The 22,015-nt window shown below is 54.2% G+C and overlaps 3 protein-coding genes across 3 annotated transcripts; 1 reads left to right on the top strand and 2 right to left on the bottom strand.

The window, feature by feature from the left end:
• Positions 1 to 572: 572 nt before the first annotated feature.
• NCLIV_034150 (hypothetical protein) lies at positions 573 to 9,123 on the bottom strand (the record flags this gene model as incomplete). Its single annotated transcript, XM_003883611.1, has 14 exons — positions 573 to 725; positions 1,359 to 1,568; positions 1,901 to 2,083; positions 2,486 to 2,902; positions 3,586 to 3,958; positions 4,400 to 4,575; positions 5,013 to 5,242; positions 5,623 to 5,692; positions 6,247 to 6,375; positions 6,675 to 6,868; positions 7,019 to 7,093; positions 7,468 to 7,513; positions 8,196 to 8,302; positions 8,523 to 9,123. The coding sequence occupies 14 exons, from the start codon at positions 9,121 to 9,123 to the stop codon at positions 573 to 575; spliced, it is 2,964 nt and encodes a 987-aa protein (XP_003883660.1).
• A 3,650-nt stretch (positions 9,124 to 12,773) lies between these two features.
• Positions 12,774 to 14,938, top strand: NCLIV_034140 (conserved hypothetical protein; the record flags this gene model as incomplete). The annotated part of the gene is made up of 2 exons (XM_003883610.1): positions 12,774 to 14,175; positions 14,772 to 14,938. 2 exons carry the CDS (start codon positions 12,774 to 12,776, stop codon positions 14,936 to 14,938), a joined length of 1,569 nt encoding a protein of 522 aa, XP_003883659.1.
• Positions 14,939 to 15,786: 848 nt separating this feature from the next.
• Positions 15,787 to 21,732, bottom strand: NCLIV_034130 (hypothetical protein; the record flags this gene model as incomplete). Its single annotated transcript, XM_003883609.1, has 11 exons — positions 15,787 to 15,792; positions 16,094 to 16,287; positions 16,542 to 16,721; positions 17,036 to 17,115; positions 17,586 to 17,695; positions 17,832 to 17,945; positions 18,379 to 18,484; positions 18,891 to 19,383; positions 19,847 to 20,003; positions 20,480 to 20,704; positions 21,601 to 21,732. 11 exons carry the CDS (start codon positions 21,730 to 21,732, stop codon positions 15,787 to 15,789), a joined length of 1,797 nt encoding a protein of 598 aa, XP_003883658.1.
• Between the last annotated feature and the right edge of the window lie 283 nt (positions 21,733 to 22,015).

The raw sequence follows: 22,015 nt of genomic DNA, 5'->3' as shown, positions 1-22,015 counted from the left end.
AAAACCAAACGACAGATGGCCATGCCCACACACCGATATCGGACGAGAGCCTGGACAAAAATATCTAAAACGGATGGCGAAAAAGAGAGCGGGTCCGTGGCATGCGGCGAGAGTAAAAATGGGCAAGGCATGTAACGCTTTTTCCATTCGTGCGTTGTTCGCCACACAAAGAAACCTTCGCAAAGCGGTCGCGCTGAAACGTGGAAACGGTTCGCGCTCTCTTCTTCTCTTTCGCGTGTTTCGCTTTGTCTCTCCTGCTCAGGTGTTTCGGGAAACGTCCACTTTACCTGTGAACTTCCCCGCCTGCCGCAGAAGCTACGACTTCCTGTCGCATCTTCCCACTTCGTTCCACTGAAAAACAGCAGGCGCGACCTCTCGAGAGTGCGCTCCGGAGGCTAGCGCCGCAATGCGAAAAAGAGTTTCTGCCTCTCGAAATTCTCACCGGGAGGCGCTGCCTCGCCGCGTTTCGTTTCCGCCTCCACAGAAGTCTCCGCGCGCTCGGCATTTGCTGCTGCGATAGAAAGCTGTGGAACACGCTGCGAGAACTTCTGAGCGCTACATGCACGCCGGGTTCATTTTTCCGGTCGCTGGCGAGCTATGAGCTGGCGATAAAGTTCTTCCAAGTCGCGAGAGAACCTCTCCGCATGCGGCTGAGACGCCTTCTCCAAAACAGCCGCGCGGATGCTCTGGCGATACTGTTTCAGTCGCTCGACATCCCCTGCGAGCTGAGCGCGATACAGCCCACGCGCGCAAGACGCAGAGACAAACAGGGAGAAATGAGAGCGCAAAGCATCGCCACGAAAACCGAAACACAGAACAGACAGGAGACAGGCAGAGTTGAGCAGTGGAGGAGGACGCGAGTGTCTTTTTCGGCAGTCCGCCGGGCTGGAAAACGCTCGTCGGGACTCGAGACACCCACATGCATTCGCATGCAAAAGCAGAGACACAAGCCTGTGAAAAAGATGCATGGAAAAGCATTTGGGGTCGAGGAACGGCCAGTCAAGCAGATACAGATGCGCGAGCACAGCCCTACACGAAGACGCTAAAGCGCTTATCCAGATGTATATATATATATATATATATATATCCGATACACCACGCTTCCGCTGATTTCAGTGCACACAAGGCCATGCACCGTGTGGATGTCCACGTGCATCTCTGCGGTAAGATGTGTACGGGCATGTCAACGAACATGCACATACAGCGCTGCTCTCCCCCTTTTCCGAAGACCCGCTGGTAAGCAGTCCTTCCTTTAGACATCTATCTGCCAAGACGTCCTTATATATAGGCAAAAAGCGGAGACGCATATACACAAATATACATATATATATATGGGTATATTTGTGCGAATGACCTACCTCGACAGCTAGACGGACGTACTGCTCAGGAGTGTCAGCGACAAGCTCAGGAAGTCCGTAGTGGGCTAGCAGAGTCGCCCCCACGTTGTGCGCGTGAATATTTTTCCGACGAAGAGAGACGACTGGAACGCCCATGACCAGAGCCTCGCACGTCGTGGTAGTCCCCGCGTACGGAAAGGAATCGAGGGCGATGTCGACCAGTGAATACACCTGAAGTCAGGTGAACGCCGAGAAGGCAGCGAGCGCAGAAAATAAAACAGCTGGGATAATTTTTCCGCGAGAAGGGAACGCGGCAAGCAGACGAAGACGGAACGTGCTGGGATATCTCGGCAGGAGAAGACAGAAAAGGCATCGGAAGTAGAGCAGCGGCGGTGAACAGAACACGGAGTGGCGAGACAGGGAGGAACCCGCGAACCATGACGCGCAGGGCTGAACAACGACGGAAAAGGGGAAGGCAAACGCAACAGGCAGAGAAGGAAGAGAAGGGAGAAGAGAAGGTCGAGAGCGCATGGGAAAGAGTAACGGTTCCCGTCTCCTCTCACCATTAAGTGATCCATGCACGCCGGAACAAGAGCCATGGCGTCGATGCGATCTCCCGAGACTCCATGGGCTTCAAATTTCGCCTTGAATTTTCGCTGCATTTCCTCATTTGCAAACGGCCGAGCTTTCAGCAGCAACCGGCTAGTTGGGACGGCTTTCAAGATGCGACTCCACAGCTCGATAACCTGCAACGGAATACACACAGGCGCGTAAATTGACCCACCTACACTCATCAACATACACATACATACATACTTACGTACGTACATACATACATGCATACACACATACTTACATACACGCATATATACATACGAACACACATACATACATACATACATACATACATACATACATACATACATACATACATTCATACATACATACGTACATACATACATACATACATACATACATACATACATACATACATACATATATGTATGTGTGTGAGTGGTGGTGGAGATGTGCAGGTGTATGCACGCGGGAGAAATTGATTTGTAAATTGCCACTGGGCCCGGTGTGTGTTTCTTCAAGAGAGTCGCGCGGGTGCTGTTTCCCTGTCTCGTCTCTTCGCACGCGCCGACCTGTTTGCCGAGCTTGGCGAGGTTGTTGAAAGATCCGAAAGTGATGACGCCGTGTTCGACGACGGGGGGCGGTTTCGCGGGGACGTCTTTGGGGAAGTCCGGAGGGGGATGGTAGCAGATGAAGCAGTTTGGCAGGCGAACCAACTCTTCGACATACAACTGCGTTGTGTCCGCGGGGTCGGCAACAGCGTCAGTTATCCGGAAGTCGATCGTCTTGAGACCCGTTGTGTTTGGGTAGCCAATCCAGCTGATTTGGATCGGTGCAGGCTTCCAGGCCATCACGTCGAGGCGGTTGTGTGCAGTGTGGCCGGCGAGCTCGACCAGGATGTCGATTTTGTCTTCTCGAATCAGGTGCGCGACGTCGCGTTCGTGCATGCCCACGATGGAGCGCCAGCAATGTGGAAGCGCTTTGAACATCTGAAGTGGGAAACGAAAAAGAAAGCCCACTCGGCACGTGCCAAAAACCCCGTGGCGGAGGGTGCGATCTCACGAGAACGGAGGAAGTCTCCAGGCTCCGGTCTTGACGAGGCGGGAGACATCCAAGATGAAAACCGGCCGTCCAACGCGTAGTATACACTCCCCAGAAACAGCTTAGAAATAATCGTGTCTCAGCGACACCGCACCAGGGGAATGTTCGCGTCAGCGATTCGGGGCAAACGAACAGCTGCCGGGGAACCGGAGGAGCGGACGAGAGAAAGCGATGGCCGGACAAAACGAAGACTGCCGGCGCGGGAACCGGAAACCAGGGAGACAACGCCGCTGTGGCGAACAGGGACTTGTCTCTCCCTCGTCCGTTCTATAATGCGGTATTTGCGGCGGGAGAGGTGTGATCAAACATGCGACTTCTCGATTTTCCCCCCAAAACGGACCCGGCGATAAAACGCGTCAACCCCCTATGTGGCCTGGAAGACGAGCACGGCGATGAAGAGACACTGAAGAGGGGAAGAACGTGAGAGGCCAGCTACAGAAGTCGCGGGAAATATAGGCGCCACTCGCGACGCACGCTGCGAAATGGTTCACCTTCCAGAAACGGAACTGTCCCCGTGAAAAAAACGGCCAGGGCCTGAGAAGCAAAAGCCCGCGTCTCCTCTATCGCGTACCTGCGTCTTCTCGTCTTCCCGGATAACGTTGGCGTAGACAGTTATGTGGAACTTTGACTTGTCGTGGTAGACCAGCGGGGCATGAATGAAATACGAAACAGAGTGAGTAAAGAAGTCCGGACCTATGTAGCCGACGCGGATGACTCTCGAGGCAATCGACGCGGAAGACAAAGGAGGCGAAGACAGAGAAGGCGACGCGGAAGGAGAAAGTGAGGACGGAGCAAGCGAGGAAGGCGCAGGCGATATGCTGATGTGTGGACACAGCCAAGAAGTGTACGGCGTCCGCGCAGAGAGGAGCTGGCCGCCCCACTTTTCTGAAACCCGGAAGATCTCGTTGTCGGGCAAATCCTCCAAGTAGTTCAAGGCAAGCAGCCTGAAAGCAGGTCGACACCAAACATGTGAATGCCGCACCCTGCAGGCGTCGAAGTCAGCGAAGTTGACACAAAACAAGACACTCTCTCTCTCCCCGTAGGCGCGGGTTCGCCAGCATCTCAGAAAGTGCCTAGAGTCCGGCCTCTACCGGCAGGGCAGAGAGACGCCGGCACGCGAAAAAAACTGGCGGAGGACGCGCAGCTCCACAGGGAGGCGACGCATCGCCGAGAAGCGTGGGAGACGAAAAGAGAGGACGTGCACGCAGAGACAAACGCGCAGACGGCTGTGAATCCCCCCCAGTTGTCTCCCCGAAATTTGGACAAGGGTGTGGTTCTCGACAGGCGCGGCATGCACAGCTCGGCACTGCTGGACAAACGCGCAGGCTGGCCCTCGGGAAGGGCGCAGCGAGAGAGGAAAACAGAAAACAAAGACGCGCACTGACTTGTTGTGGAAGGCGTTGGGCGAGTTTGGGTCAAGAACCAAACATTTGTCATACGCTTTCACAGAGTCCTCGATGTCGCCTTGGTCGCGGTACAAAACGCCCAGGTTGTTGTACGCCTCCGCGTAGCTCGGATTGACTTCGATGGCACGCTTGGCGAACTGCAACGCCTCGCCAATCTGCGAATCAAAATCGACGCACGCACGAGCTATCTGCGACACTCGGCCAGATGTACACTGTACAGTGCGACACACAAAAATATTCGCATGCACAGACGCACGCAACTGGGGAAACGTGCATATATAAGACGCGTCAAGCGCAGAAACTGGGACTCGGGCCACACGCCAACATCATCTAGAGACGTACAAAGCGATCCAGGCAGGACGAAGCCCACAGGACGTAAATCTAAAACATATATATATATATATATATATATATACATATATATGTATATATGTATATATTTATTATGTTTTGATGTAGATCCTACGCTGCGACGAATCGAGAGGCCAAGAGGCCGCCATGCGTCCAGACCTACCCACGCGTCCTTTGGAGCGCACGACCGAGGCGCGGTTCTCTCGACGCTTTCGGGGAATATGCAGGGTTCTCATCTCACCTTTCCGGTGCACGTGTAGAGAACACCGAGGTTGTTCAGGGTTTGCGAGAAGTCCGGATTGATTTCCAGAGCCTTATTGTAGCAAACAATCGCCTGGTCCGTGTTTTCTCTGTCCTTGTGGATGACACCCATGTTGTTGTACGCCTCTGCGCATCGAGGGTTGAAGGCGACGGCCAGCTGGTAGTTCACCAGGGCTTTGTCGAACTTGTGCGAGTCGGCGTAAGCGACGCCTAAAGAGACACGAAATGCGACAGGTGGGCGACAGGAGACTGGGGTTCAGGAAGAGGGGACACAGGACAAACGCGCAACGTGCGAACGGGAAAAAAGGGTAGCTCGCGGCCCAGAAAAGAGTGGTGAGTGTACGGGGGGAAGGGAGAAGAGCCGACGACCAGGCGAGAGTCTCGCGTCTTCTCTTCCGAGGAATCGGAAACGAAAGAGCAGACGAAACACGAAAGACGCGTCTTGGAAACGAGCCAAAAGGGAGAGAAAGCGCTCGCAAAATATGATAAGGAAAGCACACTGTCAATTTCAGAAGAAGAAGAAGAAGAGCGACGCGAAACAGTGGAAACACACGCGAGGCTACAATACCATCGAGACGCGAGCAGCTTACCCAGATTGTAGTACGCGTCCGAATAATACGGATTGTAGATTAACGCCTTTTTGTAGAGAGAGATGGCTTTCTGCAGGCGGCAAAGGCAGTAAAACAGGAGACACAAGAATCACGCCATTCCCCCACGACGCATCTCACGCGGAGCTCGTGCCGCGACGAATACCCCTCAACAAAGAATAGTATATCCACACACTTTGATTCCCCCCCCGAGGATCCACGCTTTCTCTTGACCCGCGCGTATCCGGCACGCGCAGAATATGGACTGTCTGCTTTCATGAAGTCCGTATCTGAGTGTGATTGCAAATACACATGTATCTCTACACACACGCACACAGATATATGCGTGTGTACATATATATATATATATATGTAAAGATGTATGTATCTATATATGTGTATAGGTAGACGAGTTAGAAGCACGCATCCGTGTTCACGCGCAGGTAGAGCTGAGGGAGTTCGCGAGAGAGAGACGCGAGTGAAGACGCAGGAGGGTCTGTGGAGCAACGGACCGCGAGCCACGCAGACAGTTAAACTCGGCCATTTCGGCGAGCTCGTGATTCCCGACCTGCCCCATCCTTTCCACGTCTCCGCCCTGGCAGTCCTGGAATGAGAAGGGGGAATTACCTTCGCGCCTTCAAAGGTCTTCTGTTGCGTTCCAAGGTCGGTGAGAGCGACAGCCATGTTGCTTAGACTCAGCTGGTAGTTCGGGTTGCACGCGAGAGCCTTCTCATAAAACGCGATAGCATCTTCCAGCTGAAGGCCAAAGGTGCAAAGCAGAGTTCTATCAAGCGGGCGCGTTCGGCAAGGTGACCAGAACAGTGCACAGCCCGCTTTGGTTTCGATCGGCCACACACATCATCCGAGAGTTCAAGGGAGCGATCTGAGATAAACGTCGCAGCGCGAGAGCACAGAACTCCCGAGACGAAGCGCCAGCAGCCGCGTCTTGTGTCTGTGTTCGTGCTTGAGGTCGTCCTCGAATACGGGAGACGCTGCAGCGACGGCAGCGCAACTGCTCTGTCCTGTGGGTTTCCTCACCGCAGCCTTCCGCCTACCTTGCCTAGGTTTTTGCACACAGCGCCCATATTGTTGTACGCCTCGACATAGCGGGGATTGATACGCACCGCCTCGCGGTACATCTGCAGAGCTGTGTGTGGGTCATCGGTCTCGGCGTGGATGACGCCGAGGTTGTAGTAGCACGGCGCGTACGTCGGGTCCGCCGTCAACGCCTCTGTGTAGCAGACGAGAGCTGCACGCAGAGCGGATCAGAAAGCGACGCATCCACTTGGACTCCTCGAAAGGGGGAGATCGAGGCAACGACACGAACGCGAGGAAATGAAAAGACGAGAAAGGCAGGCACCTGAGATCCGCTTCTCGCTTTTTAGACGCGCCTGCTTACCCGCCTGGAGCTTTTTCTCCTGCTTCAGCTTCGTGCCCAGATCGGTGAGGGCAACGGCCAAGTTCATGCGACATGCTGCAACAAGAGGACAGGCAGGCGGCGGGGAACGAGACGGAGAAAGAGACAAGACAGAGACTGAGCGCGGGAAAAGAAACGACTGAGAGGAACGGAAGGAGCAAACGAAAAGGAAGGGAAAGGCTACATCCGTCGACGTCCTCGTGCTTCTGAGGAAGGTGAGAACCTGCCGTCCTGACAAGTGCCGGACGGTTTCCAAACCGATATGTCTCTGCGAGACCACGAGGCCACGAGGAACCTTCCTTTGGGCGGCTCGGAAGAACTGCGCTCGCTGTTCGGTCACCTTTTCTCTTCCTAAATTCGTTCACCACTTCTTGTGTCTGGGTCAGCGTGGATTCCACAATTGCTCTGTCCGTCGCTCTCTGCTCGCGTACTTGGTTGGTGTGGATTCGCTGCCAGCGACGCGCGATAGTGCTCGACCTGAAAGAGAAGCGAAGAGAAGAGAAGAGAGAAATGAAGAGAAGAGGTCGCAAGGGAACAAGCGAGAAAGAAGAGCACGGCAGTAAAAGGTGAGAACGGAGACGCGCGGAGGAGGCGGGTCAGCGAGAGGAAGCAGGCAGAGGAAGGAGGAGACAGATCAGAGACACATCAGGCAGGAAAAAGAAAAGTGCGGGGACACAAGGAGACAGTGAAGAGGCTGATCGCAGAAAATACGGGGGAAGAAGGCAGAGGAAAGAAAGGAGAACTAGGCAGCGAAGAAGACCCGAGAGACGTGGTGCAAGCCTTTCACGACACATGCGGGACGCGAATCGAAGGCGCGGCAAATCTCGGGCGAAACCCCGCAAAAAATTCAGAATGCTGCTTCAAGACAAGGCACAGGTCCGAGACGCTTCCGCGTGCGTACCCCCTTCCCTTTCCCGAAATGCACACATACACACGCATTCACGCAAGGGAGCGCAGGAACGAGAGAAGTAAAGCTCCAGAGTTGCCACCAGACGTTATGGAGCAGAAATAGAAAGCGCACGCGGCAGTGCGGTGCACATATGAAGGAAGAAAGAGCGGGAACGGCAAGACGAGACGAGAGCAGCTGGAGAGGGAAACCTGAGAGCCCCCGGTAACAGAACGCAAACGCATGGCATATGCCTTAGGAAGGTCGTCTTACAGCTTGGAGAAGTTCGCCTCTTTCCTTCAAAGCGACGCCAATGTTGTTTAGAGCATTCGTGTTTCGAGGGTCGAGACGTAGTGCCTCTCGGCAGCACTCGAGCGCCTCTGTGTCGACAACAAAGCAGGCTTCAACAGTTCAAAGTTGCGACCGCAAGGCTGTCCACCAAGTCTTTGTTCCCCCCCCCCCCCCCCCCCACCCCCGACTCCCAATACGAGAGGTCGATGGCGCTGTCGATCCGTGCGGCCAGCGCGTGTGTACCTGCACACATCTCGACCAGGTGTGATCCGTCTCTTGCAAATGCATCAACAGTGTCCCGCGACTGACCGTGCACGCGCCCGAGAGCTCTGAGGGCGACGCCTTTGCAGTTCCACAGGTTTGCGTCATCCGCATACACCTTGAGTCCGGCGTTGTAGAGAAGAAGAGCGTCGTGGGGTCGGTTCCCCGAGTTGAAGAAGGCTGCCTTTTTGAGGATTTCCGCGGCGGATGGGAAGGTCCCCGAAGACGTGAGGAACTGGCGAAGAAACGCGTTTTCGGGGATCGACGCGCACACGTCACTGACTACATTGGCGTCATGATTGCATGCAGCGCCGCCCTCCCTGCCCTGTCCACGGTGGGGGTGAGGTACAGGTCGAGGGACTTGGCTGCAAGACGTAGGAGGGTAAGGAGACGGCGAAGACGGCGGGTGCACAGCGTTTGTTTCCAGCGAGGGGAGACTGTGCGGAGAAGATGTCTCGGCTGGTAGGTGCGCGACGACGCCGTTTCCCTGCACTGCAGGCCGGGAGGTCGCGGGAGACGGGGAAGAAAAACCAGGCGAGGACGAACTGCAGAGAGAGGGATGCGAAGAAGCTGAAGACGGAGGACCACGGCAACTGTGCGGCGGTTCCGGCCTGGTGACGCCCGATCGAGAGAGACCAGGCTCATTCATTGCGAGGTACGGGACGAAACTGCTTTAAGGACTCCAGGGCTAGAACGGAGAGTGAAGGGAAAACGAGGAGCAAAGGGAAAAAGACCCAAAAAGGCCAGCACGGCGGCGCCGTCGTCCTGCGCCGTCGCGGGTGCGCATCCCACCCTAGCTGCAAACGTTTCCGCACTTGCTGGCATGCGTCTCCTGAGAGCCCTCACATCAATGAAAAGGGAGGGGCTTCCTCCTCAGCGCGTCTGCGTTCCAAACACGGAATGGAGCCGCCAGCCCGCGGTGTGGCGAGAGAGCGAATTGCCTGGTCGAAATGAACGCGCAGGTCGCCTAATGTGACTTCACCCTGGGGCTTTCCCCCCAGGATCTCCTTATCTTGATACTTGAAATCTCGTGCAGTTCACTGAAAGCCAGCAACGGCGACGTTCCTCGTGTTCGTGGCCACGCATAGCAGGTTAGGTTGACAGTGTAGAACAGTCGGGTACGATGCGTGGCAGGTGATACACTGAGAAGCGGATACTTGAGACACACGGACAAGGAGGATTCTGGGACAAATAACAAAGTGGAAAGACAAAAGACGAAGACGAATCGGGAGAGAGAGGGAGAGCCTAGAACCCGGACCGCGTTGCGCCGTTGGATGCGGCAACGCTGTTCTTCCGAGGCAGATACGGCGAGGGTCTGCTGCTGGTTCCCGACACAACGCTCTTCAGAAGATACAGCGCTATCTTCCCACGTTGCAGGGAGACTGCAACTTTGAAAGAGGAAGGGAAGACGGGAAAAATCCCCTTTGTTGAGGAAAAGTAGTCCTTTTGGCCTTCAGCGCAAACAAATCTACGGGCACAGGCTGGTACACACTGCCTTTTTCCAACCCCCACTTGAGGAGCTCCTGAGAAAACCCTCTTGGAATTAACAAATGTGCAACGAATGCATGAGAAATGGTAAGGCCAAAGGGAATCTGCCATCAAGATGGTAAGGAGGGAATGGGCATATGTCGCTCGAAAAAACGGAAACTGGAGACAGGCAAGTGCGCAAGAACAGTCGCGGCAGAAGAGGATGCTCCGGAAACGCTGTGGAGCATCTGAGTTGAGCATGTCTTCTGTCCGTTTAAGATCAAGGGAAACGAAAAACGAGTGAAAATGATACCAGGAAAATATACTTTAGACTAACCAAACGGAAAGACGTGAGCGATGCACGTGGAATAGTGAACGATGCGCACGGGAACCGCTACAAAGCGATGGTCGCAGCAGCATTGGACGGTAAGGGAACTTTCGATTACGCTTTCTCGAAACATGCCCCCGATGCGCCGCGCATTTAGCCGCGCGCTCTTCGATTCACTCCTTAAGTTACGTTTTCGCGAGGGTATCATTCTGGAGAACAATTAGATGAGATGCGATATCGCGCCACGGGCAGTAGTCGCTCAACAGTCACAGCAACAAAGGAACTGCACACCTGGACTATTTTCCGCCGCCAACGACGGCACCTGAAAACTGAAAAGCTTGGATATGTGATACGACGCCCCAGCCATTAGTTTTGCCTTCAGGAGGCAACGAGGCCAGCCGGAAGGGCCAGACTTCCGCGGACTGCATGAGCTCACAGCATTGCGTCCTCATACACCGCTCAGATCAGGCGACTGGAACGTTTTGTGTTAGTTTCCAGTCGAGCTCTTGGTCGCTACAGTGTCCGGCGAATGAAATCCGGACGAAATCTTGCGTTCTTTGGCTTTTCTTGTGCATCATTAAGACCACGGTGCCGCAAAGTGGCTGTAGCGCGCTGTTCCACCGAAACCGACACTGCTACCGTCAGCCGAATTTTACTCCGTGACGGCAAGCGAAAACACTCTTGAGCAGCAGATAGGATTACATCTCTGTCACAGAACTCACACAAGCCTGGGTCGGCACGCATACCTGCGATCTAATTTGCGGAGGGATCGGTGCTTCGGTGCTAAAAAAGTGATGACCGTGTCGCGTGGAGTAACACCGTCCTTGTATATTCGAAGGTGGACACAAGAGCTGCAAATCATATTCCACTGGCGATGACACTTGCGGGGGGCAACAGGATGCGGAATATCTCGAATGGCGCTCACACTTTTTTCTCGACCAAGGGAGGACCTCCGAACCAACCGGTCGTTGTGCGGCCGTCATCGATAAGAACAGCAAAGCAGAGAAGTTGCAACGCAAACATCTTTCAGCAAGTTATGTTATCCAAGCGTGTTGCATACGCCTGAAACGGTCTAAAGATGCTGTGTCACATGCAAAGCTCGAGATACCCAAACGGCCTCGAGTTCTGTCACTTGCGCGCATCCGCAACATTTGTGAATAGCGAGATCTTCTACCACGTACAGGGTGGCCATTTTGTTTTCGCAGGCCAGCACTGTGTGGACAGCCACCGGCTAGGCTCAAATCCCGAGTAAACAGCTTTCCAAATGTGCGTGGTTCATCGTACCCTAGGCTCCGTATTCCAGTGATGTGGATCAGCAGACCGTTACAATCGACATCGTGTTCGCTGGAACTTTCCAGCGTCCTTGTGCTTCCTGGCTGGTTAGCCTGACCACCGATATCGCCTCAGGAAATTGGGATCACTGGTGCGGCAGGTTTCACTATTATGAAGAGCCAGGCGGCCGCTTGGTGGTCGGCTGAGCTCGAAGGGCTGTTGCGGTTCACGAAGAAAACCGGTGGCCCAGGACAACCCTGCTCAGTTCCTTTCTTTTGCGCAGCAAATGCTCTACCAGCGCGGGTGGTAGGTTTCTTGTCTTTGTGTGAAAGGCCACGATATCTGTTCAGCCCAGCAACAACATTCTGTCTGGGACCCCACTGTCGTGCTGGCACGGAACCCCAGAGGCTGATCTTGGCGTTTGTTAGAGATTCGAGCGTGCGCGACCTAGCCCGTCTGCACTCTTCTTTCGTTGGCTGTGCTAAACAGTGTTCTTTCTTGTGCGGCCACGACCCTGTTTGTTGATACGTTTTGCGGCCATCGCGCACAACGAATAAAACAGCTTCGAATCTATACCGATGTTTCGTGAGTATTCCTCTGGCAGTCAGACTCACGATCCACGTTTCAGTGACGGTTCGTCGGCGTTTTTCTCAATGGGGGGAAACGAAGATTTCAGCGAGGGGTCGGCCTTCCTGTTGGAAAAAACAACAGAAAATGGAGAGCCGAAAACTCTTGACAAGGAGTCACAGGTCGATACAACACATCACCCGACTACAGGCGAAGGCGAGTCACACTCGCATGACAAAACACCAAATCCCCATGATGACGAGCATAAACAGCCAGAGGCTCAAGCGGATGCCACCCTTCATGGGAGCCTACATGTCGCAGAAAAAGACGACATCTCGGATGAGAAGACCCCGGCAACCGAGACTTTGAGAGAAGTTTCAGCGCCTTCGGAAATGCTTACACAGGCCGACACCCACAGAAGCAACTATGGAAGCTGTCCCTTGGTGGATCCTGAAGAACAGAAACCAAGCAGCGTGGCAATCGAGGGAATTCCGAATGAACTGAACGTCACCGCGAAACGCAATAGACGACCGGCAAAGACTGCATTGAGGCACCTTTCACGAACAATGTCTCGAACATCCAGTTCGGTTCGCGGTCTTGGCAGAGTCATAGGAAAGAAGAGAGAACAGGCGAACAAAATGTGGAATTTCGTGCTCAGTCAAGCAATGGGCATTTCTTTTCTATGCGGTCTTCTCTCAATACTGCTTTTGTCGTTGGCGGTTGTTTCGAGCTCGTGGCGATCCCATGAATTCAAGTTCCAAGATCGCAATGGCAACAACACAATCTCCGTATTCTGCAGTCTTGACAGTGTTCGCCGCATTCACCAACTGAAACGGTTCAACGAAACAGGGACTCTGTACCTACTTGATAAGCCGAGGAAATACTCGGATCTTATCGGCAGTCCGTATTGCTTGGAAGACCCTGACAGCGCTCAAAGGAGCGATCACTCGCTTCCCCTTCCTTCTTCGAAAAAATCTGATGACCCTGCACAAGAAAAGATTGTGGAAGTTGAAGGTCTCCGTCCTGAACCCTCCTCACGTCGACTCTCTGAGACTGAAGGCCAAGACGCTCGTGACATTGATGGGCTTCTCGAAGGCGGCGAAGAGCCAGAAGACCTACACATTGACCATAGTTTTCTCACGAATGGGGAAGAAATGTATAACGGAACCTCCACTTTGCCTGCTGACCACAGCCTCGCCCGCAACAGCACGCTCTCAGAGGCGGACGCTGCGAACACCGGTGTTGATCTAGAAACGGTGTCACCCCGGATGGGCACTCGGGAAAACAAACATGGAAACGAGGGACTTTTTCTGAGCGACTGGGCTCTGGCGCCCTTTCAGGTCATTTTTGGACGAGATCCTGCTGCTTCAGGCAACATGACAGAGGATATGGCACGCGTTCGTCGAACGTTGCTGGGCCCTGCAGTTTATGAGCTCAATTGCCGTTATTTGCCGGATCTGAAGAAGGCAGGAGAAGCATTATGGTCGATGATCATCCCAGCTTTCGTCTTCTCAGCCCTGGGCCTCCTATGCAGCTGGCTGTGCACCACCTGGGGGCGAATGCTGACCGGCGGCATGATTCCCCCGACGTTTGCGTTGAAAACTCTCGGCGGTCTTTCATGGGTTATATCGCTTGCCTTATTGGTTGCCGGACTGGGAACATGGGGAACCATGTCCGATGTCGCCGCTTGCGTTAGCGCCGCGGGGGGTTCCACGGTATGCAAGGTCGGCATCTCTAGTGGTATCGCGGTGATTGCGTTGGCGCTGAATCTGCTGGCAACAATTTGGTTTGCTGTCCACTTCACCGATCGTCACATCACTGACTTGAAGCTGGGGGATTCAGACGAGCACACTGGTAATTCCTCAGCCTTCGAAAAAGAACTGGCCGAACATCAAGGTGCTGAATATGATCTAGAAGCCGGCCAACATGGCAAGCAGCGACACTCCTCTGAAGGCCGCTACAATCCCAAAATCGTCGTCAGGAACCCAGAGGAATTAACTTCATCCGGTTCTGCGGCTAGCAATAACGGTGACTACCGACAAGGAGCCCGGAACCATCTGCGGAACCGTACGTAAAACACTTGCATGGAAATACCATATTTTGCGGAATCAAGCATAGACACTGTAGGTACTGAACAGTCGTAGCTAATCCGTGTTCTTCAGAATCAATCAACGCAAGGGCGGGGAAGTGTTTGATCAACTTTCAAGCGGTATTGCCAACCTGTGTCTTAGTGGTCGGAAGCCTTTACTGAAACCGTAACAGGTGTTCGTGTGTGGATCGAAACGAGCGCGGCCTGGCATCGTGCTGTTTTTGTAACACTGTCTAGGGAAATTGCAATGTTCGAGATGTTTGGTATAATATCTCTCCTTTACACCTTTGTGTATTCCTTTACTGCTGCATGTGAGCGGTCGCGTGTGAGTAAAGCCTGTCAGATCATGGATGCGTTGTGATGTCTAATCAGGTGGCGTGAGCATATAGAACCTGCAGAAGGAAACGGCCGTCACCAGTACTAATACAAGAAAAGCCTCTTTCCCTATGCGATGGTCGCTGGATATCCAGCCAGCCCCCGCCCGTGGATAACTTCACAAGCAAAACGTGGAGCGACAGAAACTTTCCTGTCAGAACAGTTGATCTGATGCTTCTGTGGGTTGCTCTCTTTTCAGTTATCCGCCAGATTACGCAATTAGCGAGTACCCTGTTGTTGAAGCTCTTACCTCCCGTCATCGTTGCCTTGGCTCCAGCAAGTCTTCAGCCCGCCGCACCTCCGGCAGCTGCCATCATCGCCACAACGATTTCGGAGGCGGTCTTGGAATTGTCAGAGAGAATCTAGTATGGAAGGGCATCCCAAAATGGTGTCCTCGACTATTTTTTGGGTCGTGTATTGGAACTGCGGGGAGAAGGAAATCGTTTTTATTTTCACGTGGGTGCTCCTTTTGTGGCAAGCGCTCATAGCAGGGAGGTGAAAAGACACCCCTCTTGCGACGGTGTAGAATAAGTACTCGAGTAGATAGAATAAAAGGATCGCTTCTTCTCCGCTACTCAGAATATGCCGCTACAAACTTTCTTCTAATGTGTACCAATCGCGCAGAAGTACCCAAAGCTCGACACCACGATTTCTGGTCCGTGAGAGGCCGTGTTTCCAGGACAGCCCATTTTAAGGGTGCCGATATGCGGAGTATCGCGACAGAATAAAGTTACCACGAAGCTATTCGTAGCATTTCAGTTCCCCAAAATCGCTGCTGATCAGAAGTAGACCCTTGCGCCGAGGAAACCCTGTCGGCCGTTCCGCCAAGCAGATGCTCGCCTCATTAAACATCCGTTATGCTAGTTTTCTCTTGATATGAGGCGCTCTGTCCTTTACACAGTTTCTTTTGCGATTAAGGATAAAAACATCCAGACGAGAGAAGAACTAGTCTCTAGAGTTTTGAGGACCCCACGGTAAATACGCTCCGATGTGGACGGGGCAATACTGTCTTCCAACTGGCGAGTTACCGGGGAAGAGAGACGCATTGGGCCGATCGATAGAGAGAAATTCGAAAGGAACAGCGGGACAGAAAAAACTGGTGAAACGGTAAAAACACGTAGACGGTATTTGAAGCGGAGAAAACACTTTTGCTGGTCTAAAGAGACGCTTGACAGTTGCAAGACGATACAGCGATAACCGAAGAAAGACAGCAGTTACGCCTGCAGGCACGCACAGTCCGTACACAGCAAAGTATACACACGCTGTTCGTCCTTCTACGACTGCAGTTTGCCTCTCGCTCGCGTCTCCAAAGACTGCCTTCTCTCTAGTGGAATCGCATGCCGAGCGGGCTAGCCGCAACGCTACCATTAGCCGTTCCGTCCCCTTTTCGTCCGTGTGCAGCAACAGTCAGTTGTCTAGAAGCGATTGTACGAATTCCGACACCTCTGGAAGCGGAAACTATATATCTCAGCAGATTCTTCGTCGCTAGCGTTTGGAAAGAACTGTGATATCTGGACTCACCGCGAACGCAGTGTCGTCTTGTCGTCGACTCGCCATCGAGGCCGCCACTGCAGCCATCGGATCTCTCCTTCCGTCGCCCATGTGTCCTCTGTCTCCGCGCCCGCCTCGGCCACCACGACCGCCGCCTTCACCGCGGTAGAACCCGTCCCCTTCTCCTTGGACCCACTGGCGTCCACGTCCTCTCTGTCGATTGGCTGGGAAAGAAAAAAGCCAAACCCAAGGAAGCAGTTGCTCCACCGCCTCGTTTCCAAGTGTACAGACACGTTCGCGGCGCAGAGCTGGGCCGTCTCAAAACGCAGCTCTCCGTTAGGCCCAGCCCTGTGCACGTGTGCCTTCGTTCTACTTCTGGGCTGTCGTGCACGACACGTCACGCGAACAATCCCATTGCAACAGAACGGGCAGACCGCGAGAGAAAACATGAAAGGATTTGGGAGGTGCAAAAACTCACTTCTGGAGGTGACAGCGTCGTCGCCATCGCGGCCAGTGAAGCCCGCAGGCCGGGCAATGTTTTGAAGGATCAAGTTCGAGCGGATGCAAAGATTTCGTGTTTTATCAATGACTTGCTGGTAGAGATTGGGAGGCGCGGCTGACATCTGGACGCGATTCTTCTCGCTGTCAATACGTGCCTCTGAAGACACAACAACGGGTTACCACACAAACGACAGGTCCCATACTCATGGCCTCCGACACCCGGTGAAGCGAGACACGTGGATCCTACGAAACTCCTGAGCCTTCCAACCAAGAGCCACACGCACACGGCACAGAGTGAGAACAGCATGTACACCACACACAGCCGTTTCTTCGCCTCCTCCTGCCTCTGTCCCACATTGCTGTGGCACTTTTCCGTCCCTGCGTTTGCCTTGTGTCTCGGGAGGCAGAAGGCTTGTGGTTTTTCCCTTGAGCAAGACGTGCTGAAATAGAATCACGCAATGACGAACTTACCAAGACGTGCGTGGCGGATAAGATTCACAATCCAGCGCTCCGCAGCTTCGGGCGACATGTTCACTTTCTTTGCGATCATGCTGAAGAGCGACAGCGAAGCACAGCAGGCAGCAACTACCAGCCCTTATTCTGTGAAGGGGCGCCTCGTCAGCGCAAGAGAGATTTAAGTTGGGTGTCTAGCTGCGCATTCCGGGAAATGGTCTGGAGACATGGCGACTCAGCAGGCACTTTAGATAGCGTGGAAGCTCTTTTGATTTCCACGAACGGAGTTACACAGTCGATTATCCTCGCTCTTGAGCCTGAAAGACGGCCGACAAGCGTACGTCGGCCCAAAATATTCAAGAGACAAAGGAAGACCCCAAAGAGACGAGAGAGGAACAGGAAGAATGGGCCACGCAGAGAGCGGGGGAAAGAAAGAAGCAGAGCGGCCGATGGCAAGAGCGATCGCCGCCGCGAGGGCGGAGGGAGCATCGTTACAGTTTCCAACATTGATGGCATCCAACGGTGAACACTCAGTGCTTTCCTCCCTGGTCCCTCCTCCGCTTCTTACTCGACGTTGATGCACTTGTGAATGCGGCAGTATGTCTCGAAGATGAGCAAGCGCGCAAACTCATTGATCGCGCCCTTCAGCGGCTGAAGGAAGAAGTCCGAGTCACACTCCTGCGCGCGCAAAGGCGGAAGGACCACACAGGAAGCCACGCAAGGATTTCCTGCGGAGTGTGCAAGTGAAGCAACAGACCAGCGAAGAGCGGTGGAAACGGTTCGGGACGACTCAGAAAGGACTGGACACACTTACCTCTCCAATTCGGGCAATGTGTAGCTGAGCCTCGTCGAAGTTGAAATCCAGGAAGAGAGCCTCCAAGAGAGAGGTGAAAGGGTCGGTGTAGCGGTTCTTGCCTTGGCCAATCGCCTGCAGAAGAAAAGTGCAAAACAAACGCGACGCAAGAATGCCGCTGGAGCTTTCCACTAAACTCCTGTCACGAGGTTGTTGCGGACAGGCGGCCTTCACTGATTCCTATCTCGACGCACAGTGAATTAGAACGCACGCATGCGCTTCGTGCGTCTTCCGCGCCTCGCGCATTTTTGCAGGGGATCGGAAGAGGAAATCCAGCTGAACCGCGACAAAACTTGAGCGTCGTGGCGCCCGCTCTTCCGCAGTCAGCGGGCGCACCGCCACAGAAACAAGGGGAATTCGACACTCGCGCGTGCGAGACCTACGCATGTTTCCGGTACCCAATGTTCACTGTGCTGCCGTGTTGATGGGTGTAACGAGGGAACTGGGCGGAGGGAAAAGGTTCCTGTTTTCAAAAGAATACGCGCACCCGCAGAGAGAAGGGACGTACCGTAATGACAGCTTGGAAGTGATCTTTTCTCTTGCGGTTGAGAATGGCGTACACCGCGTAATATCGCAGGAGATGCGGGCAAACGACGGTGACGCAAGAAAGGTTTCTGAAAAAAAGGAGAACATGGGTCAAACGCGACGCGCACACGTTTGGCAAATGGTGTGCTCTGTTCATCCCACTGTGACGAAAAGGCAGAGACCAAACGAAACAGGAGACGAGGAGGGGAAAGAGGTCCAGAGGCCGCTAATCTCGATTGGCAATCTCCGCGGTCTCATGTGCATTCAGAACGAGCATGGCGGCGCCGGGGAAACACGCCGGACTTTTCTCTCGCGTTTCTCCCTCTACTCGCGCTTCGCCACAACTCTACGCACGAAATCGTCTGGCGCCTCTACCTTCACGTCCACCTTTCGCGATCGCTAAATACACATATACATGCATGCATGCGCTCCTCTCCCCGTCTACCAATCAGCTCGTGCATCTCCATGTATTGAGAGTGTCGCATTTCTTCTTACCCTTCGTGGAGAACCCACTCGACCATGAGGCTCCAGGCCTGGTTTCGCGGAATGAACTGCTTGGTGTGAACCATCAAGAAGTAGTATCGGAAGAGCGGCCAGACTGCCCAGTGGAGCAGCCAGGACCGATTGAGCAGTTGCTGCTCTCTCGACATCGTCAGTCCCGCCGGGAGAGGCTGGTTGCCTTGGTAGTCCTTTTTGTTCGAGGCTGCAGCCACTTGGTCGAGAATGTCGCCCAGCTTCAAAATGCACTGCGCCGCCGCGTGAGTCTCGACAGCAGCCTTCTTCGCGGCCTCCGCCAACGCTGCACGAGCGCCGTCGTCTTCATCTTCGCCGTTGTCCAGAGTCTGCAGGAGTTCCTCCTCTTGTTCGGCTTCCTTCTTCTCCGTTTCCTCCGGAGTCGCCGACCGGTTTTCGTTTTGTTGATGGTGGAGGAGAATAATGCACGCGCACACGCCCCAGTAGCACGCCATGCGCGTCTGAGTGTTGGTGCCTGTGCAAGCAACGCACAACACACATACGCCACGGTTCGGACTCAAAAAGCGTCGGAGAACCAAGGGACAGGAATGCGCCAAACTACGGACAAAGAGAACCCAAGAGGAAGATCGGGAACTGTGAGGAGAACACGACGGAGGAACGGCAACGACGACCAGTGAAAGCAACTGGCGAAAAGAAGCATAGCATCACACAGGACACCGTAGATGGCAGCGGCGAGAGAAAACAGACCCTAGCGGAGGATCACCCACGCAAAGAACGGCTGCGGTCGCCGTCGGCAGACGCCTCGAAAAGCGGGGGTGACAACTCATGCTCCGGCGCCCCGTCAAGGAAGCTTGTTGCGGACGCAGGTCGAGCGATGCACATCCTCATCGAATACGCACAGACAGGAGCGGTTCGTGAGGAAGATCTCAGTGAACGCGTTAACAATCAAGTGCAAACGTCTCGGCTGGTGTGCTCACCCTCAGCCAGGAGCTCGTAGAGCGTGGTCAGCATATACTGGAGCTGCTGCAGCGACTTCTTGTAGTCGCCGATGTCGTAGTACAGCTTTGCGAGACGCGGAACGAGGGCGTCGACGCCCAACTCGAGTGCTGGCGGCGCAGGGGTCTGTCCCGAGTTCTGCACCAGCCCAACCGAAGCAACGCACAAGAGGCGAGCTCAGGAACACGAGCGAACCAATATGGAAGGGCAAAGAAACAAGCGACGCACAAAAAAAAGGTGAGCGCCCCACCCAGACATCCCCGCCGAGAAAATGCGAAAAACGTGTGACGAAAGCACAAGATTCGGTAAGATTCACAGGGTGCTGTCCCGCCGCCAGCCGACGCTGGGTGAGACACTTCGCGGAACGGTAGGTGTGTTCCCCTCTTCGCTTTTGTTTTGACGCAACAGGGAACTCTGGGTCCCCAACCTCATTCCAGTGCGTGTTCTCAACCGCTTTGTCTGTTGTCCTCTCCGTCTCGCGCACTGCCCCTGTCAGCTGGCCTGTCCTTCCAACCCCCCCCTTCGCATGAGGCCTCCTTCTCGCCTTCTCGAACCCGACTGTTTTTCTCTACTGTTCATTCGTCAGGCGTGGGGATCTTCCCTTGGAGACGTACCGTCATCCACCATTCGCTCAGATCGACAAGTGTCTTGCGATCTGGGTAGCCTCCAATGCGCTTCTGCTGCTCCTTCTTGTAGGCCTCGATGGCGTTGTTGAAATTGACGAGTTTCGCCTCGACTTCGCGGATCTCTGCCTCAACCGCGGCGCGCCCCTCCGGGGTTGTCGCAGCCTGGCCGAGGAGGTTTTGACCCAGTTGCTGTCGCTCCTCGGGCGTGATCATCTGAAGGACACGTGTGAGCAGTCCAGACAGAAGAGACAGAAACAGCGTCTTCGGCACATAGCTGAAAACGAGACTGAGAGGATTCCAAGGACCCAAGTCGAGCGGTGCCAAGAAATGAAGCAACCCCACTTGCATTAGGGAAGATAGGAGTTGCTCTGTCGATGGCTTCTGAACACTGGCAGGTTTTCAGTTAGGCTGCGGCACGTATCGCACGCCGCCTTCCCGCAACCGCATGCAGCTGTCTCCGGAAAAATCAGATAAGGAATACGCCTGGGACACTCAGGACTGGGAGGCCAGTCGCTTCTCCTTGGAATGTGTGGTGATCAAAGAAACGAAGACGACAGAGCAGGAAACACGCAAGCCCGGAGTACAGCAGACAGTGGATGAAGACAAGGAGGCGCGACGGCAGGGAGATCGGTTGCGTTGTATGGAGACAGGGTTTCGTCTGTGGACGTTCCCGGCTCTCCGCGTGTCGTTTCCCTATCGAATCTCATCGAAGGGACTTTGTACACCCGGACCGACAGCCGCGAGAGTCGCGTCGACAAGCCTCCCCCATTCTCTCTCTGCCTCTGGATAGAATGCTCGTTTTCGAGAGACAGAGACCAGAACTGGCCGCGCGTAGTGCAAACCAAAACGCTTGTCTCCAGGAGGGGTCATCTTTTACCGTCTCCCACCGCCGTTGCCGGCACACACTGACCGCCCCAGGCTATCCTACAGAAACGAAGAACGGTTGGATGCAGTACACCTGGGGCCACGAAGGCCCACTCACGCATAGACAAGAGACCGGAGAAGAGAGAAAAGGGGTGAAAGGGTCACAGGTGGGCGTTCTACGTGGTGTTGGTCGTGAGCACGTTCTTGAATCTCCAGAGTGCGCGGCGGCGCGCAGCGTGACACACCTCGTTGGAGAGCATCCAGTCCATCACGGGGATGGACATGTGAGAGTCCCAGTATGGAGACATGCGCTTGATAAGGGCCAAGCCCCCTTGGGAGGGAGCGACGCCGTTTGCCATGTTGGATTCAGTCACCATGGCGGAGTGTCTGACTGAGGAGCGAGAACTTGAGTCTCGAAGGAGACGCGAAGATTCTGAGGTTGCGAATGAAAAGGGCCGAGCTAGAAAAAAAGAGCGACGGAGAGCATTTCTCCCAAAAACAGAAACCAGGGGGTGAGAGTCCGGCGATTTTGGTCGTGGAGGGAGACAGCTGAACGAGGCGACGCGGAACCAGGAGCACACGGGACAAAGATGTCGTCTTTAGGAGTTGAGCGAACGAGAAATCAGCAAAACTATTCAAATCCAGAAGTGGAGGAGGCGA

This window comes from Neospora caninum, chromosome VIII (genome assembly GCF_000208865.1).
Source record: "Neospora caninum Liverpool complete genome, chromosome VIII".
Taxonomy (NCBI): domain Eukaryota; phylum Apicomplexa; class Conoidasida; order Eucoccidiorida; family Sarcocystidae; genus Neospora; species Neospora caninum.
Note: the sequence above shows the minus strand (reverse complement) of the source record. Positions and strands in the feature narration are given on the sequence as shown.